Below are 19004 nucleotides of genomic sequence, written 5' to 3' on the forward strand. Positions count from 1 at the left end.
AAATATTTTATAATAAATATAAAAATATTAATTAAATGTATATTATTAAAAATATTAATAAATTTAATATTTTTAATTATATACATACATACATCACTATATCGATAAGATTAATTTGCATAGTTATTATTATATTATTTTGTGTACTATCTGGGATTCATATGTGCGTGCTTTTCCCTTTCTCGCGAACGAAATCAGACCCCGAGCACGGTCGTGATAGAAACGCCGATGCAAACGTTCGCCAAATGCGAGTTTTGCCAACAATCGATGCAAAGCACCGTCACCGGCGATGCAGCCGGACAGTATGTGCCGCAATGGTCTTATCCCGCCATCGTGCAATTCGTCCGCGGAGGAACCGGCATGCCGTGCTGTCCCGGGTAATTTGTATGAGTGATTTCTTGTACGTGCAGATCCGAAGAAACGCGACCTAAATCCTTCTCCTCTCGCAGATGCAAATGCGCACCGCAGACTCAACAGCAGCAGCAGCCGCAGCCGCAGTTGCAAAGGCAATCTCGGCCGTTATCAACGTCAAAAGGTGGGGAATCGCCGGTTCGAGCGGCGCCGGGACCAAAAACTAGCAGAATATTGACGAGTGAGGCGACACCGCAGGTTACGAGTAAATCTGATATACGAAACTGTGTCAAATCCTTATCATTCAGGGTCAGAAATCTCTGGCATGATTTTATCGAGAATATCTTTCTCATTTCTTAATTATTTTGTTTGCCATCCTAGAATATATATATCGCTTTGAATAATGAATAAAACGACTCTACAAATTTTTCAAGTCGTTGAAACGGCTCGTTTTATGCATTATTTATACATATATATATATATGCGTATATGTGTATATGGATCTGATCCTGAATCTCACGGTATCACTGTGTATTGTGCATAAATGTTTATAATTATCACCAAAGATTCGAAAGACAAGATCACCGATAGTCCGACAAAAGTAACGAAGGGAACCTCTCAAACCGTCACGAGACTCACTCTCGCCTCCTTCTACGTGAAACCGGACAAGATGCAGACACCATCGAGTAACCCAGTAAATCCTGCGTACGCGCGTCGCAAATTTATCTAAAAGTTTTTGAAAATAATTACACGAGTGTTTCACTGACAATATTTAAAATAAAACAAATATAATACAATTGTCGAATAATTAAATATTGGAAATTATGATTTAAACTATGGTCCAATTAATCTCACAGATCTAAGCGAAAGGTCGACGTAACGGAGGCAAAGAGAGACGGGAATACGACAAGCCAACCCAGACAGATATTGACGGAAGATATAATCACAATGCTCGCCAAGGGCGAGGAACCCGCGTTGGTCCGAGACACGATCGTCCAGTCCCTCGTCGGGAAAACAGATAAGGAAAGCACGGAGGGAAGGAGAGAGGAGATGGTTAAAGGAGTCGAATACGATGAAAAAATTGAAAGAAGTAAAGGGGGAGGAGGAGAGGAGCGTCAAATGACAATTTATCATCAACTTATGCGCGCATCGGAAGAAGGAAGCGTGTCGAGTTTGAAGGAATCGACGACGCACACCGTAGGCACGCAAATGTAGGCGGAATATTGTCTCTCGAAGGCGACAATCGATTCAATACAAAGTTTTGCGTAGCTGAATCGACTGTAGTTTCACAGGGTGTCTACTAAAATTTTTTTTAAAAAAGATTTTCCGATTTTTCAGGTATTTTTGTTCAAAATTCCAGGTAAAAATATTTGAAAGATTTTTTGGTGCATTTTATAAAATAATTTTTTTATCGTATACGTTTTCTAATACTAAATTCTAATTAAAAATTACAATATATTGCATATATTCAATATTTTATTAAAACATTGAATATATATAAACAGAGATATATGTATATTTATAATATATTTTAAACACGTAATTCACTTGTCGATTGCTTACAATAAAAGAGCAAAATTATCAGAAAAAATTTTTAAAAAAAATTTCCTGGGTCTCAATAAAATTCCACGAGAATTCCCTGATTTCTTCAGGTACAAAAAAAAAATTGAGAAATTCCAGGTTTTTCCAGGGAGTAGACACCCCGACATTACATTTGTCTAAAGAAATGGATATAATATAATCTGGAAAAAACGATCGTTTTTCAGAAGTGAAACGCTGATGTCGTCGCTCGCCAGCAGTAGTAGAACGAAATCTAGAACATTGTTGCATTTGAAATCGAACAAGGTGGATCCAATCAGAGACGCGTAAGCAAGCGAAAACTCTCGTAAATAATACACGATAATTCGAAAATACGCTATAATATAATTATAATTAGTTTCAATTATATTATTTGTAATATCATTTAGAGATGTATCTGACGAAGATCCCGTCGCGGGACCGTCGAGGACGTTTGTGAGCTCGGCTGTTCAAAAAGTATAAAAAATATATTCTGAAAAAAATAGATTACAACAGAGTGTATCTCGCTTCTCATTCGTATTCCAGGACGAATGTGCTGAATCACCGAATCCGATCGAGCATCGGATGAACGATGATTGCTCGCACTGCAAGCGACAGGTGACTTTAAAGCGCGATGATTTCCATTATTCCGATCGTGTCTGAAAATTTATCATTCAGTTGCACATATTTTCAGAGTTTAACACCAACTTCGACAAACTGCTGCAACATTTTCAAAGACAAAAGAGGAAGATACTTCTGCGAGTTTTGCGCCCCGTCAGACAGTAAAAGGGTAAATATTTTCTCTTGTTATCAATCTCTATATATGTGTGTTATTATGATTTTTATTCCAACTTTTCGGGCGGAAAATATTTCTCTGTATGTTACAAACGTCTGGCTAAAACAGATTTACTTGTGTGAAAAATCGTGCAAACAAAATAATAAAGATATATCTAGTCAAATCGATCGTGATAAAAGCAATCTTTTTTTTCTCTTAAATTACTTGATTTGCTTTTAAAAAAGATATATGTTCTCTTTTTTCGCTTTTTATAGATAACGAGCAGGCTCGAAGTCACCGATTTGAAGAAGCTACGGTGTGCCAATTGTCGATTATCTCTTCGTGCGCGAGGCGTTAAAACTGTAAGTTGAAATTAGCCGATCTGTCAAAGATCGTCGGCGAAAATTGAAGATGATCGAAAATATTTTTCTAGTCGCAGAATATTAAACTGAAATCAGACGCTTGTCCAAAATGCGGTCAATCGCAAAGACAGACGGCGGCTTCTTCTCCTTCCTCCATGTAACGCGTCGCAATTACATACGTTGTAACAAAACTACAGATATCTCACGTCGATAGAGTAGATATTGCGAGAATCGTGACCGGAAGCGTCGATATCGTGATTGTCTTAAAAACTCATTCCTTACAATATAATAGTCATTAGGAACAGCGATAAGTAGTAAAACGTATATACGTTCTTTTTTTTCGCGCGAAGAAGAATAGGAGCACGAGAGAAAGAGATCGCGTTGTTGATTATTAACTGTAACTTAATGTTAGATAATATTATCGGGAGAATACATGATTCGTACCTTCTTTGTAACATGATACCAATTTCTGCCCTGGCGCGTGTACTTGTAATCCATCATTTTTACCTTCATCTTTTTTATAATTGCGCAGTCTTGTATTGTTAAAATATATAGCGCGATTTCGAATGATATTGCATAATTGTTTTGTTTTTTTTTCTGATAACGCGTTCTCCAGAACTTTCTTCTCGCCCCGAGCGCGCGACGATAAAAAATAAAAATATAACGATAAAAAATCTGAGGTCTTTTAAAAATCATGCGATTATTAGAATATTCGGATTGGCTCCTATTTTATCTGTAAATAAGTATAGTAAGTACGTTCGCGGCGACGCGAAGGTGAAAACTTAATCCGGTATAAATCTTCTCGTTTTGCAAACGAGATCATGCGATTACGCATCGATCGTAAAAAAATAAATCTATGCCAACGATTATACGTGGTTTCAAAGATGTTACTACTAGATTGCATCGTTAAAATGCTATAAAACGAGCGAGTTATATAAGCTAAAGGAACTAGATTGAGCTTTTAGTAACGCTTACGCGTAAAAAAGATCCTTAACACTACCTATACGCGAGTCTTTGGCAGCATCGATGGCAATATCGATAATAAAAAAAAAAAAAAAGAGAGAAATATCCTAATATAATTATCCCTCATTAGAGTACGTGAAATAAAACGTAAAAACGCCATCTTTGGTATCCGATCGCCGTCATTTTCTAAAATCTGCGTAAAGCAATCTTCGAAAGAAAAAAAAATGAAAAAAAAAAGAAGACAGAAGGAAGATAAAATCCTTATCACCAAGCGCGACCGGTTGTCGTCTGCTTCAAGATCGGTCTGGGACGTTTGTCGTCGTTGCCGTTCATCGCGTCGAACGAGACGAAGCACGGTGTCGTCCCGCCGTTCTCCGACGCGTAGATCGGCAAAAAATTCAACATGATGTTCGGCGAGTAATTCTGAACGTAACCGGACGTATTAAAATCGGCAGCGGTGTCCGCAGTTTCCGCAGGCTTCCCTGGAACTCTCTCGCGCCGGAATTCGCCGTCCATGAGATCTTTATCTATCGCGATCGATCCCATCTGGTTGCCGTTATACAAGAATGATCGACGATCGCAACCTGCGAGCAAAGACACGCGCGCCTGCTCCTCGGGAATATTATTGACGAACGAGGATTGCGGATAAGTTACGATCGCATTCTTCGGACACAGGTAATTCTGAGGCTGCACCAGGACGTAGCACGACGGGCGATTCTGATGATACTGCATGCTCTGATACCGAACGGCATCGGCGACGATCAGCTGATTCTGGTCGATCGTCTTGCCGAAAGAGCGAGAGGGATAGCGATGATAATTGGGAACGCTTCTATTGAAAGACGGTGTCGTCTTCGGCAACGAATATTTCGCGTTGTTCTTCCAGTCGCAACGTGCAGATTCATACGTTGTATTCGGCGATTCCTTGGAGCTGCCGGAGTTGGCGGGCGAGCCGGGCAATTGGGAGACTAGATTGGAGTTCCACATGTCAAAATTGCGGAAGCTATCTACCGCGTCGATATCGCTCTTCTGGCGTGTCTGTTGATCTTTGACGATGTCCAGCATCTGCACGTTGTCATTGATGTCCGTCAGCATCTCCGTGTTTTTGTCGCGCGACGAGAAATCGTCCAGGGTCGCCGACATGGTTAGCATGGTGGCGTAACGGGTGCTGTTGTAGTTGCGAATAGATTTGACGGGGGGGTTGTCATGATCGTTGTTACTCGTACCGCCGAGCGATGACGGCGGGCAGATTGGCGGAAGTTGCTTCTGGCAGCGAGCATTAAACTCGCTCTGCATTGGAACCGACGATAACATAGTCGTCTTCTTATTGTTACATTGTAGATACTTTCGAATAATGTGCACGTCGCCCTTATCGTCTACCGTGCCACGATCTTCGTACTGATAATAAGGAATATGCAAAGTTCGGAGGGAGAATAATTAGATTTTGTCCGGACGATGACGTAGGTCTGGTTGCACCGACGTTTATCAATATTAATCTCGAAATGAAAAGTCCCCAAAAAATTTCAAAAAAATATCTCTAATAAAAAATGTCTGAAAGACATTAAAATCTTTTTTGGATTTTCTTTTTAAATATATTGTAAATTTTTGTGTATATTGCTTTGTTTAATATTCTAGCCAGACAACACAAGATATCAAATATATTACTTTTTTTATTACGTTTATAAAATAAGGTAATAAATATAACACGGAAAGAGAGCTAATTTTAAGTTAATTGATATTCACTGTCGATGCAAACCAACCATATCGTTGTAAGTAGTTTTCAGAATACGAAGAGAGTTTTCAAGTATCACGAGAGAACAGTTTGTCAAATGTTATATATTTCTTTTGTTGCAGATGATATTATAATGTAATGTCATATTGGAATGTGTATTTTATTGTTTCTTTAAACTTATGATAATTAGCTGAAAAGTATAAATTCCTTAAACAACCTTATTTAATTTTTTAGATTCCTTGTAAAGGAGTTAAATAAGCAATGTTGAAATTTGTGTAAAAAAATGTATTTTAATATATTTTTCATTAGATAATAATTAATTATATTTTTTATATAACTTGAGGTCTTTATACTAAGATCTTACGTCTTAAGAAGACGTTTCAAATAATCTTCGTGGACCAGATAACATGTTTTCGAAATGTCATGCGTAAATCGATAAGAGATGTGGCAATATAAACACGTTGTAAATTGTTTCATAATCCTCTCGCAAAGCTCATTGCCGTATATTTATTTGTCATAGATAAGTGAAGAAAAAATATTTTTCTATCCAAAAATATTTATATTATTTATATATTATTTATTTGTTATTTCTTGTATTTATATTTTTCATAAATCTTTCATTTATAAAGAATTCCAGAGAACGATTTCAAAGACGAATCGCGTCTTAGAACTTTTATAAATCGCGGTATCTAATTTCGATCAGATATAAATATAGTTTTAATCATTTCGTGTAGAGTTCACTTTTATATAATAAATACTCTTCACGAGAGCCGAAAAACGCAAGATTCAAATATAATATTAACGTTATATTCGCAGGAGATATAACGTCGATAATACAACACAAACGAATGTACCGGTGAATCGTAATTTATCGCACATACCATCTCAGCCTTAGCCAGGTAGATCCAGAGCTTGCGCCACGTGCTGAATTTATTCTGATCACTGAAATTGTACCGCATCTCCTTGGAGGCGTACCGAGTCGATAAAGGACTGCGATAATCGTAATAATCGTTGCTCTGTACTTTCGAAACGCTCATTGTGTAATCGAGAGAATATTCCACGGAAAAGAACTGACCGGCGCGACCGCATGAATGAAACTACTCAACGCGTACGCCGATCAGCTGATGCGATCGATATCGCCGAGTCTGCCCGAATCCGGCCGAGCCGAATGACATAATGAGCGCCTCGTGACGAAAAACACGCGAAACCACTTCAAACGAGCCGCTAAATTCCGTCGATAATGCAGCACAATTTGTCTTGAAATTTTTTATTTTCCATTATTCGATGCAGTAACAGGTGTTCATTCATCAACACACGCAAACCAACTTTTTAGCTACGGGCTTTTTTAGATAAGGATATATAAAAGTTTAGTCTAAGGTTGCATTAAAAATAATTGTATCTTAAATATTTGTTTTACATTGGCTTTCTAAATCCGTATTAATTACACACATCCCAATATGACATAATAATTAAATTTAAAAAACGAGATTTGTAAATCTTATAAACATTAAATGAATAAATAAATATGTATAATTTTTGTGAAATCTCTCATTTTCATGAATATATCGAAAAATTATAATTGTTACTGACTCTCTTCGTTTATTTTCGATTTCAATTGAAGCAATGCTGTACAAAAGATTTGTTTTTAAAAAAAATATATAATTTTAAGAAAGTTAATAAAATCATTATCTAAAAAAAATATATTATGTGCATGAATTTTTAAGAATAATTATTAATTTTTCTGAATAAAATAAAATTACCGAAAGTAGAGTTGCAATCCATTAGATTAGATTTCATTGCTTCAATTTTAATCGTTGAAATCTGATGTGTTCGCGGGGGAAAAGAGGAAAAAATAAAAATTTTCTACTTACCACATTAGAAGGATTCCAGTCGACACGCGCCCATTCCACGTGTACCTCGTTACACTTGAAGAGTTTTTCGGGTCTCAATTTTCGTCTTGCCAAGGCTGCATTGCGATGCGATTTAAAGGAGACTATAGCATAGGCCGCGTCGTGATTCGGAAATCGATAAATAGACACGTACTCGATATCCCATGCCGATGCATATATCACCTGGCCACATCGAAAAGAAAGAGTCAAATATTTTAAAAATCAGAAATGAACAAACCAAAAAAGCCAAGGAAAAATATATTCGTTTTAAATTGTTAAGAGCTATCAGTGTAATAATTAAAATAGTATTTAACGCGAGAAAAAGATAACAAAAATAGATAAAAAGAAAATACAAGTTTTAATAAATTGCAACTTAAATAAAAAATATAACGTAAATGTAAAAAAAACAAAAAAAAACAAAAAAAAACAAAAAAAAAACAAAAGATACTTACTCTGACAACCTCCTCCGACGCGATGAACCACGGCAACGGGCCGATGTAGAGCTTGCACTTGTTTACGCTCGCCAGGACTCGTATCTTCTTGCCCGGCGAGATCTCGTACTGATCTAACTGCGCGATCGCGCGTCCCGCGTCCTCCGGATTCGTGTACATGATAAAGCAGTAGCCCCTCGTCAACTCGGCCATGTCCACCATCAGTCGTATCTGAAATACCTCGCCGATCGTCTTGAACAAGGGATACAGGGTGTCCTCGTAGATCGTCTTCGGGATACGGCCGACGAAGATCTCGCAATCGATACCGGGGGTCGGGCCGGTCCATCGAAACGGCTGGATGCTGAGGATCCTCTGTCCGTTGATCTGGGTGGAGGCCAGCTTGTATTCGTGCAGAAGCCGTAGAACGTTTCTGTGCGTTTGCAATTGCCGACGTAACGCGGGACACATGAGCGAGCTCTTTGGATTATTCTCGCCTCCTGCACGTTATTAAAGATATACAGATGTTAGATTAAAAGATTACGAAGTGAGATAAGTTTTGTGAAAAACAAGATATATCTTTTGTGATTTTCGTTTCAAAAGAAATCTAATAAAGAACGCGATCTAGATATAAATATATATATAACATAATTATCTTCGAAAATATTTTAATATTAATTTAGAGAGAGAGGGGGGGGGGAGAGAGAGAGAAACAATAATTGATAATATTTGTCGTTTCGATTGAGAAAAGAACAAAAGCTTTTCCAATAATTATTGAAATAATTTTTCAATAAAAGCTTTCAATAATAATTGGCAATAATAATAATATCAATAATAATCGCAATTATTATTGGCATTAGATTAATTATAGTGAATCTCTGGATTGTTTCACAGTATAATATATGTTTGCGATGTAAAATTACAATGTTTCGAAAGACATAAATGCAATTTAAGATGAAAAATTGCTTTAATAACTCTATATATAATCTTAATCGAATATCAATTGACCTATCCAAGAAAATGTATACAGTTACATTCTTGTTTGTATACATGATACAAATAATAAAGACTGGGTAACTGTATCCATGGCGAAGCATTGTTCGAAATAACATACACACATACACATTCTCTCTCCCTCTTTCATCTTTCGCCGCGCACGTACCATTCCGGAAGAGAAACACGTGAAAGAAGAGACGCAGAATATTTTTAGTTGGCGCGACGTCACGCGCGCGTGTCATGTGTGTGTAATTCGAGTGTATTGAAATGTGCGTTCTACGCAATAAGAAAGAAAAGAAGAGAGAACAAAGCATGTCTCGACTTACCACCGTTGCCGAAATTTTCCAGCTCCAGGGACGTCTCCTCTTCCGCGATATCCACCCTGCTCTCATCATCGGACACGGGATAATGCGACCACAGGACGGATTCCTCGCTCCTCGAGTTTTTCATACTCTCGATCTCGCGCTTGTTCTCTTTGTTGCCGCCGCTTTTCCTCCGATTATTCCCTCGTCGACCGCCCTTTGATTTATTGCTCTCCATCACGCGCGATCTCCCGATCAATAAATCGATATCAGCTGATTCAAAATGACTTTTCGCGAGCGGTCATAAGAATAATATATATACACATTTATATATGCATTATGCATGTGATATTATCATTTATATGTGTATAAAAACATATATATATATATGCATAATATATTTTCTTATGTATAGAGTCTATTGCGGGTCCAGCACTCGAGAATCGATCTATTGACGCGACGCGACACGAGATGAACTTTGATGCTACCGGCGAGGAGAACAGCCGGGTTGTGCTCGCTCATCGCGAGAAAGGACAAGGATTTTGGATGTCCGTCAGGATTGGCGGACAATTTGACGTGGAAGGGATGATAGGTTTGCGTCTCTCTCGTCCATACACGTTGCATTTCTCCTCCTTCAGACCAGACGAACGAGACGTGAAATGAACAATTTTACTCGGCTCGATTTTCGTCTGTTGATCATCCGCCGAGACGGAGGATTTATAGCCGGCATCTGTCAAACAATTGATCTTATCGCGTGCCACGCTCGGTGACTTGATATCGATCGCATGTTGCGTTACGCGTACTTTTACATTTCTTGTAGTACGCATCCGTAAGATCAAAAAGTTAATGACGTATGGTTTTTTAAAAATTGTTTTTAAAAACATAAAAAATAATTTTCTTATTTTATTTAATTTTGATAATATTTTATTTAATTTGATAATTGGAATTTATCATAATCTTATTTTGTTTTCAACTGCTTAGTTTTATTTTGTATTTTAATTTATATAAAGCATCCATTTTTATTCGGAAGGATATCTTTCTTATTTTCTCTTGCGATGCTATAAATAAAATTTGTATTTGTATTCAAACAATTCTATACTTGTATGTCGCTTGATTTTCTAATTTTCAAAAAAATTGAGAATTATCGAGAGATTTATAGCGTTTTCGAATGAACAAATTCGATCGCTCTGAGAGCGATTAATGACGTCATAAACTTCGTTTTGAGTTACTAGAGATGTTTGAATATTAGATTAATCGATGAAATACTCTTTAATAGATTAATCAAGGCAAAAAAATCTTGTGCTTTAAAATCAAAGTAACTTCAAACGGAATGTACTTTATATTATTTATATTATATTATTAATATTATTGATAATATTAATATTAATAATATTAATATTAATCAGATTCAAAACCCATTTTCAGTCGAACATATATTCATGGCAAATTGAGTTTAATCGGTATGAATAAGAAAACGCTATGAGATTACTCTCTTGTCTTCTCAAGAGACGTCGAGAAATCGGATATACATAACAAGTAATGAGATTTAACATGTGTTGCGAACGGGTTCAAGGTACGAGGAGAGCGCGACGACGAGCTTCTCCGTGACACATATCTGCGGGTTCGCATCGTCCTGCGCCATTGCACCGTGTGTGATAATAGCATTGTTATTTGTCGTTCGCATGCAGACAAGTCCTTATTACATGACACACGCGGTTCCGCCAACCTGTATGCGAGCAACTCCACCTTCGCTATATCTTCTCATGTCAGTCGTCGCTCGGGCGCGTCGCGACGCGAAGCTTCGTTTTGCGATTCCGTCGTAACATCCTGCCGCAAGTGATAACGCAACTACTTTTCATTATCGAGTAGCTATCAGTAGAACGTTTAACGTAGTGTAGCGATACCGTTCAAAGCGACATAAATATAAAAATTTTTTTTATTTAAAAAAGAAACACTTATCACATTCATAGACAGTTTCGAGAAAATAAAAAAACGTGTGCTGTGTTTTTTCGCTGCATTTTTCGAGAATACTGATGATTAATTTGCAAATAATTTCTAAAGAATTAATGTTGCATAAAAGATTTTATTTTTCTTTTATTCAAATTTTATTTATTTCAAATATAAGATATTTTTTCTTGAATATTGTATGAACCGAAATTTATAATTAAAATATTTATTTTACGTATGGAAAAAACAGCTTAAGTAGATTGCTTTCGTTTGTCAAAAATTTGTTAATTTTCGTAAATATTTATAAATTATGATATATTGTATACATATAATACTGTAAAAAAAAAACACTAAACATATTCTATTAGACTACATGATTTTTTCTTTTTAATATTATTATTAAATTGTAAATTTTTATGGCAAGATTTTAAAACTTATATTGTTCTGTAATGTAAGAAAGGTTCATCACTTTTTCTATTTTGACCTGGAAATGACTACAATTCTTTGGCTCGGAGCCAAGGATGTCTTCGTGAAAGGAACAAAAGCTAATTATTAATGCGAATAGCGATTTTTCAAAAGTAAACGAGGACGGTTTGTTAATAGCTTAAGAGTTCACGTAATGCTTCGCCGAAAAGGGACGAGACTTTCGCAAACGACCGTTCATTCCTCGTTCCTTTAGTCGTTCGTCTTTGGAATCGCATATCTTTAGTGATAGCATCATGTGGAACCGCAAGGTCTTCATCAGAATAATCGAAGTGGTATGTAAATGAATATTTCTCGAGCTTCTTTATTAAAAAAAAAAAAAAAGGAAAATCAGTTTCAAGATTAATGCATACGATATTACGACTGGACCGTCGAGATATGTTTATCATAGTTGACTTTGAGGTTCGCTAAAAATCGGAAGCAATATAATTTTATATAGTGTGTTCTCTTTTTACTTCCGTTTTTAAAAAGAAACAGAGAATCACGAGATCAGAATCAAGTTACGAGAGAAATTTATAGTCTAACGTCTAACACATTTATAGTCCCATGAAATGAAAATTATCTCTAAGTATATTAATACATATAGTATACTAACGATAATTATTAATTAACACAAGATATTTACGATATCAAATTATCATGATGTTAGCTTAGAGATCTTAATTATATTTATATTTAAATTAAATTCATATAAAAAAAACTAGATACCAAAGAAATTGATTAAAATATCTTCTCTAAATAAATATTTAAAACGATGTTAGCTGAAAAAGGAGACTAAAAATGATGATTAATATAAAACATGAAAAAAATTGTCCACAATTGCAGCTCTTATGCGTCGCTTGTGTCGTGGCACTCAGGGTGACGGACGATGAGAGTCGAAGGGTGTTTCACTACTTGAGGAATCGTAGCCGGGAGTGGTCACTGTTGAACAACGTGACATGGGGCAGCATAGGTAGCATATTATTCGTGATTCACCTACATGTACAGAGATCCTGCGTGATTCGCGTCTAAGAATGGACTCTCTTAATATACTCATTTCCTGGTTTCCGCGAATTTAGGAGCTGCTCTCGCAACGGCGACCTGCGGCGGATACATCATCATAACGACTGGTCTCTTGATCGCCGCGGCTACCGGGGAGCTCCGCGGTCGGAAGACGGTAATAATTGCTTTCTTTTTCTCATACGGCTAAGGAATACACGTCGTAGGTGCGTTTCGTAACCAGCCGTCAATGTACGTCGACAATAATATGAAACCTATGGTAGGGATACATGCGTGGCGTAGACTCTCGATCTTACGGTGAGATTAGAAGAGTAGCCAGGTAGATGATGGAAACAAATTATCAAAAATAATTCGAGTCGACGAATTCGTTGTTTTCTCGATTGTTAGACGATGTGACGCGTCGATATATCTCTAAAAAAAAAATGACAGTTGACTTGAACTCTCCTGGAAACGAGATATATTAAAAGATAGGAGAACCGTTGAATTTTTACGTGGTACATATTATCTTAAATCTCATCTCGTCGGCGAGAATAGCCTTCCTTCCTTCCTTCTTGCTGCGAGGAGTCCGTCCGGAGAGAAGCTTCACGTAACGGATATGGCGGGAGGATTTATTTCGACGCGTCGAGATTATTCCCAGGCGCTTTTAATTTATTCCGAGGTTGGTCGCGAGTGAAAATACGCAGCGCGTAAATCTCGATAGCGAGGAGAGAGAAACGGTGGCGTGAGAAAATCGGTAGCGCGACGCGATGTCATTGAGGGGCCAAGGATAATAATGTTCTCCTTTAATGCGGACTTTTGCGCACGTGATCGCAGCCTTGGTCAATCGAGACACGTAATGTAAATCATTTAATGACTCATAACTGAGGCTGGGCCGATCTCGAGCGATTTGCATCGCGTTAGCTGTCGATCTTTCCAGTGTTTTCTAAGAAAATTCCATGTCCGTCGAAAATAGGCGCGTTTTTCCTTGATAACATATCATCTATAATACCGATTTTATTGCCGTAAAGACTCGCTTTCCGTTTGAAGATTCTTGCATTATAATAAATTTCCACATATAATTAATCGATTATGCAAAGCGATAAATAGATTCCATTCAAATGAGAACATTATCAAGTTTGATTAAAATTCAGGAATTTTTCCTGCTCGGACTGGGCGTGATCCTCTTCGGGATAGTCGGCGCCTTGTCGTTGGCGTCTATCGACAGCGTCCCCGAGGATCTGGTTGACAATGCTGCAGTCCTGGGAGCGCTGTGTCTGCTCACAGCGTTGGTATTCATCGGGGATTTACTGATGAGCCCACCTCGCAAGAAGGATAAGCAGGATGAGGCGCGAATTCTGGAAAAAGATTTAGGTGAGCTAATATTAATTAAATCTCGGAAGAGATTCACTCGATTCGTATCCATTCAATTCACCTGCATATAAGCAAGAGAAGATTTTATTATATTAAATATCAAATTTATTTATTTATTATTATATTTAAATATTAAATAGAGATCTTTCCGCAAAGTTCTCTCTGTTTGTCGAGAATTTTTCTCGATGCAACAAAAATGTGCCGCGAGTAATTAATTAAATTTTATTTATCTCTATTATTTATTATTCATAATTCTAATTTTTTTTTAATGAATCTATCCGAAAAATACTGCAGGCAAGCGGCAAGTAACGCCAGTGGTGACCAGTGAGGATACGAAATCGAAACCCAAATCGGCCGTCGTGAAAATTCCCGATGACGAGGTCGGTCGCGCGAACGACGCTTTCCAGAAGACGGAGGATCGTCACGTCGAAGCAGCGAGATCCCAGCGGGAATCGTCGGTGGTTCGTTCGCAGGATGACTCTCGGGACGATCGGGAATTTCGCGGCGATCAGGAACCGAGAGAACGAGCGCAGAATTTCGAAAACGGCCGAGTTCTACGGGACTCGAAGCGATATCGCGAGACCGACATCGCGCCCGAATCCGATCGTAGGTTCGACGAGTCCAGGATAATGTACAAGAGCCGGGACATTTATCAGCGACCAATCGACGAGATCGACACCCCTCGCTTTCCCATGGAACACGAGAAGGGAGATCCGATGTTCGCGAAAATCGTCAATCCCAGCGTGAAGATCATGAGGATCGAGCGAGACGTCGAGGAGGCGCTTGACAGCTACAGGTGATTTCTTGTGTCGACTCGGAATCCGTCGCGTCATCCTGGCTCGGAAATTTTTATTTAAGTATCGGCGATGCCTACTTAACAACCATCTTATTATGTCGTCAGAAGCAGGAAAGCGCACGCGAACGATTCTTGAGTCATACGAATGATTCGACACACTGACAATTTAATTTCCAAGGTATAAATCGGTTTTCAAATCTTTTTCTATTTTTATTCAAAAAAATTGTTTATTTACGGACGCACGAAAGATTTAATCCTCGAAGAGAGATTTCATTCTTGAAATTATAATCGAATCATTGGCAATCACATCTTTTTCCTTTCGTTCATTTTTTTTAATATCCATAATTAGGGACTAAAAAAAGATTACCTTAGTCAGAATTAATATCGAAATGGAGAGTCATTCTCGTCGCGGACGTGAGTTGCAAGAATCGCTGGCAAAGACATTTCCTCGTTTCTGACGTTTATGATTCACGATTCCTGACGCATCTCTCGTGTCGCCGATACTTGAATATAATTTCATTTGAACGCGAATTCAGGTATTCGGACAACAGCCAATACGACAACGTGCCCGTCAGAATGCGCGGTCCGTTATCCGGGATCTTGAAGGCTCATCATCGCGACGTGTCCTTCAACGTGCCACCTCCGCCCAAGGAATATCGATCCGGGGAACGGGAAAGATCCAAGGACGAGATCGAGATGCTGGAGGAGTATCTCGGCGCGCTGAGAACCACCGGGACGCAAACTCCGAGGATGCCGTCGTCGCCGACCGATCCGGGATACGTCCGGCACACTGCAAGTAACTGGCCGCATGACTTTAAGTCGAGCACTCCAAGACCTAGCCCCGATCGCAGAGTTTAATCCTTTCATGACCGCTCTTGATACATTTTTTCTAATCATGTGATCGACTAGTTCATATAATATATATAGGAACATAAGTTTCTTTTTTCGTGTAAAGTAATCGATTTTAATCGACTCTCTTCAAAAAACTCACTAATCTTGTCACTTTTATATTTCACTCTTCAAACATCTCATCAAACTTTTTCACGGATAATTTAGCCATGAAAGGATTAAAAAGTAATTAATATATAATATATAATATATACAACCGTATCTCGTATACTTGATATCTTGTAAGATTTAGACTTAATTGTCGTGTACACGAGATGCAAGAAGTAGCGTTTATACTTGAATAGCATTTACAACAGTGAAATAAATAGGAGGGATATTATACACGGAACTGTAATGACTTTTGCATTATAATTTGTATCTATCCCTTTAGAAAAAGATATTGCAGACGTGCGATGTAGTGGAATAATGGAGGTAAAAAGAAAACGACAATGCATTTTTTTATACATACAAATTTCAATATAAAGTTGATACGTCCGTTCATTGTACTCTTATATATCCATACGTACACGATTATTATTAATAATCTTCTGACGATAAACATATGATTGTGTGGTTAGTCTCCAGTATAGTCGTCAGACGTGTGTTAATATCAGCGTTAATATTACGCCGCGGAATGAAAATCTCTGTTCGCGTATCCTTGTTTGCTCTTATATGTTTTTTTTTTCTTTTTTAAACAATATAAATAAATGCTGTACACACATACACACAAGTCCATATTTTTCGACTTATATCTCCGTTTAACATAGACGGTTTAGATACTTGAGCATTCCGTTCCTTTCACGATCCTTCCTTCCAGCGAGTCCTACGAATATCCATCCCGTTATCCATCCCGGGTCATTATCTGTGGGGCTCCGGATCTACCCTACCTGGTATCCTATGTAGTTCGTAAACACACTCTAAAAAGGTTGGTATTCTTTATACACGAATCATATCGTTAAGAACAGTACCGCGATATGTAAATTATTCGGCGGGCTTCAGCTACGATATCCTCATGCTACATCGATTGAGGGCTTAATCCGATTGCAATTATGACCCCGTAGATTAATTAATCCGGATATCAAGTATCGGTCGCGAAGGAAGGACCGTCGTCGCGAAGGTGCGCTTATCTCATGCCGAGTCCGACGCCGACATTCTGACCGTTGGACGTTCTCTGTTCCATGGTGATGTATTGCTTGATAAGGCGGGAGATTTCGTGCGCCTGCTCCGTCTGCAGCCTGGTGATACGCTGCTGCATCAGATTGCCGCATTTCATGTCGAGGTAGAGCGCGCCCTCCTCGGACTTGACCTTCCTGGTGGAGATCACCTCAGAGTAGGGATAATGGTACAGTGTTTCCTGAAATAATTACACGTAGAGAAAAAAAGAGAGGAAAACGCTGTTGGGAAGAGAAAGTCTCTCTCGAAAGTAACTCACGTGCGTGAGTAAATCGATGAAATGCACTCCGTGTCGATTCAGAGCGAGGATGTGATCGGCGCCCTTTTCCTTGCCCTCGGGTACTCGCTTTACCGCGAAGAAGCTCGAGCCGAAAAGCGGCCACTTGGACAATATTTCTAAAAATAAGAAAAATATATATTTATGTATAGTTTTTAATCCCATGACAATTTTCTAAACTTTTATCGCTCTTGACTGTTTGTCAGGGAGAAACTTTTTTTTCACCTTTATTCGTGCACGTGTAAGATATAATTTGTGTGAAATACAAAATAGTGTTACGTATAAAACGCTATTATTTTTGTCGCGAAAATGACTCGACTTACCGAGCACCTGTGCCTTGCAAACAGCCGCCGAGGAGTGCTGAACGTTGTTCCAAGCCTGCTGGACCATATTGGACCATTGTTGCGGCCTAGGTTCCCTCAAGCTGAGCGCCGGTTTCGGCAGCAGGTACTTAATCTCCTTCGTCGCAGGCTCGTGCGCCATGTCAGCTGCTCTGTGCAGCAGTGCCGCTATTTGCGCCATGTCATACTATGAAACACGCTCGTCATCAGTTAATCATTCTTCACTTTAGTGAAACTCTCTCTCTCTCTCTCTTAAGCAGATGTCGCGTTTTATACTTACAATAATTTCCTGAGGTAAATGTTCTCCGGATATAACTAGCAGAAGTCCTTCCAGATAATCGGGAGCGATTTGATTAAAGACGACTTCTATGTACAACGGTGCATCGAGTCGCAGAGGATAGTACCAGACAGATCTAGAAAAATTTTTAAGAAACGTTTTCGTGAATTTTGTGTGATATAATAAATTTGCAATTTCTGTCAAACCGATCTTCATCTTTCTAATAACGATCTCGAGTGCTTAAGATATATTATATATAATTATAATAATTATAATACTAATTACTTATTATACTAATATAACAATAATCGTACTATTTTAAATAAACTGGTGAGTATTTCGCATTAAATCTCTACAAAAAGAGGTTATGTTTTCTCTTATAGATATCGCGCATGTTTGAAAACTGTTTAGAAAACAATCTTTTACGTTTTTCATATATATTTTATATTAAAATATATCAGAAGAAAGTATAAAAAAAATGTTTGATATTAACAATATAAATTTATTTTATGTCAAAATCTCGTATGGTTTAATTTTAAAGAACGTCAAAATATAATTTTTAAGAGCCGTGCGATTTTGAAAGAATAATATTCTTAATAAAATAAGAAATTCACCTAAAATTCACCCCTTTAAAATAATTCCTGTTTTAGATATATTTTCGTGTCTTGAAAATAACGGAAATATTTAAAGAGATGTTTAGAGAAATATATAAAAAGAAAAATGATATGTTTCATACAAAACGAATCATATATAAAAAATATAATATTAAATATAATTAAATATAATTAAATTATAAATTAAATATAATTAAATTATAATACAACGATGGAACAAATACGTGACTGCGAATATACCTGCAGAATATTAAGTAGAACACTTGGTGGTTCTTTTGAAGCTCTGTGGTCACGTCCAAGACGTACTCGTCTCTGGCGAGCGGCATGGTGAACGCGTCACCATCGACAATGCAGTACAATGAGAACTCGTCCATCTCATGCGGACTTCTCACCGAGATGACGTTGCACATCTCCTCAATAACGTCCTGGACGACGGTCGTGCATTTCGTGTTAATGACCCGTTCGGTGCCACCGGGCAGCCGGTAGATCTGCCTCTTCGCATTCCTG

The 19004-nt window shown here is 37.9% G+C and overlaps 5 protein-coding genes across 10 annotated transcripts in view; 2 read left to right on the top strand and 3 right to left on the bottom strand.

The window, feature by feature from the left end:
- The window catches only part of LOC115243934 (adenylosuccinate lyase), a 21366-nt gene extending 14187 nt beyond the window's left edge, over positions 1-7179 (bottom strand). Inside the window, exon 1 of the mRNA XM_029821244.1 lies at positions 6619-7179. Within this exon, the coding sequence (XP_029677104.1) occupies positions 6619-6774 (156 nt within the window). The 5' untranslated portion in view covers positions 6775-7179. The remainder of the gene's footprint in view (positions 1-6618) is intronic.
- Positions 1184-4245, top strand: LOC115243940. The gene is made up of 7 exons (XM_029821257.1): positions 1184-1562; positions 2118-2216; positions 2319-2385; positions 2455-2526; positions 2603-2698; positions 2959-3045; positions 3117-4245. The coding sequence occupies exons 1-7, from the start codon at positions 1300-1302 to the stop codon at positions 3204-3206; spliced, it is 774 nt and encodes a 257-aa protein (XP_029677117.1). The 5' UTR covers positions 1184-1299; the 3' UTR covers positions 3207-4245.
- On the bottom strand, positions 2731-9973 carry LOC115243926. The gene is made up of 4 exons (XM_029821232.1): positions 9377-9973; positions 8079-8554; positions 7609-7809; positions 2731-5403 (listed from the first exon to the last, which is right to left on the bottom strand). The coding sequence occupies exons 1-4, from the start codon at positions 9588-9590 to the stop codon at positions 4273-4275; spliced, it is 2022 nt and encodes a 673-aa protein (XP_029677092.1). The 5' UTR covers positions 9591-9973; the 3' UTR covers positions 2731-4272.
- Positions 9974-11072: 1099 nt separating this feature from the next.
- Positions 11073-16162, top strand: LOC115241815. Of its 6 annotated transcripts, none has more exons than XM_029817776.1 (7): positions 11089-11217; positions 11903-12057; positions 12608-12734; positions 12841-12938; positions 13912-14131; positions 14426-14927; positions 15464-16162. In XM_029817776.1, exons 2-7 carry the CDS (start codon positions 12019-12021, stop codon positions 15783-15785), a joined length of 1308 nt encoding a protein of 435 aa, XP_029673636.1. In that variant the 5' UTR covers positions 11089-11217; positions 11903-12018; the 3' UTR covers positions 15786-16162. The 6 variants fall into 6 exon arrangements, with proteins under 6 accessions (XP_029673612.1, XP_029673636.1, XP_029673640.1 ...); XM_029817780.1 differs by having other exon boundaries at positions 11089-11188; XM_029817760.1 differs by having other exon boundaries at positions 11090-11217; positions 11756-12057.
- Positions 16163-16269: 107 nt separating this feature from the next.
- Positions 16270-19004, bottom strand: part of LOC115241807 (unconventional myosin-XV) — a 109134-nt gene continuing 106399 nt past the window's right edge. The window contains exons 34-38 of the mRNA XM_029817739.1: positions 18738-19001; positions 17887-18019; positions 17589-17793; positions 17248-17384; positions 16270-17169 (exon numbers count right to left, since the gene is read on the bottom strand). Coding sequence (XP_029673599.1) covers positions 16939-17169; positions 17248-17384; positions 17589-17793; positions 17887-18019; positions 18738-19001 — 970 coding nt within the window. The 3' untranslated portion in view covers positions 16270-16938. The remainder of the gene's footprint in view (positions 17170-17247; positions 17385-17588; positions 17794-17886; positions 18020-18737; positions 19002-19004) is intronic.

The sequence above is a fragment of the Formica exsecta genome, unplaced genomic scaffold (assembly GCF_003651465.1).
Source record: "Formica exsecta isolate Colony F162 unplaced genomic scaffold, ASM365146v1 scaffold120, whole genome shotgun sequence".
Lineage (NCBI taxonomy): Eukaryota > Metazoa > Arthropoda > Insecta > Hymenoptera > Formicidae > Formica > Formica exsecta.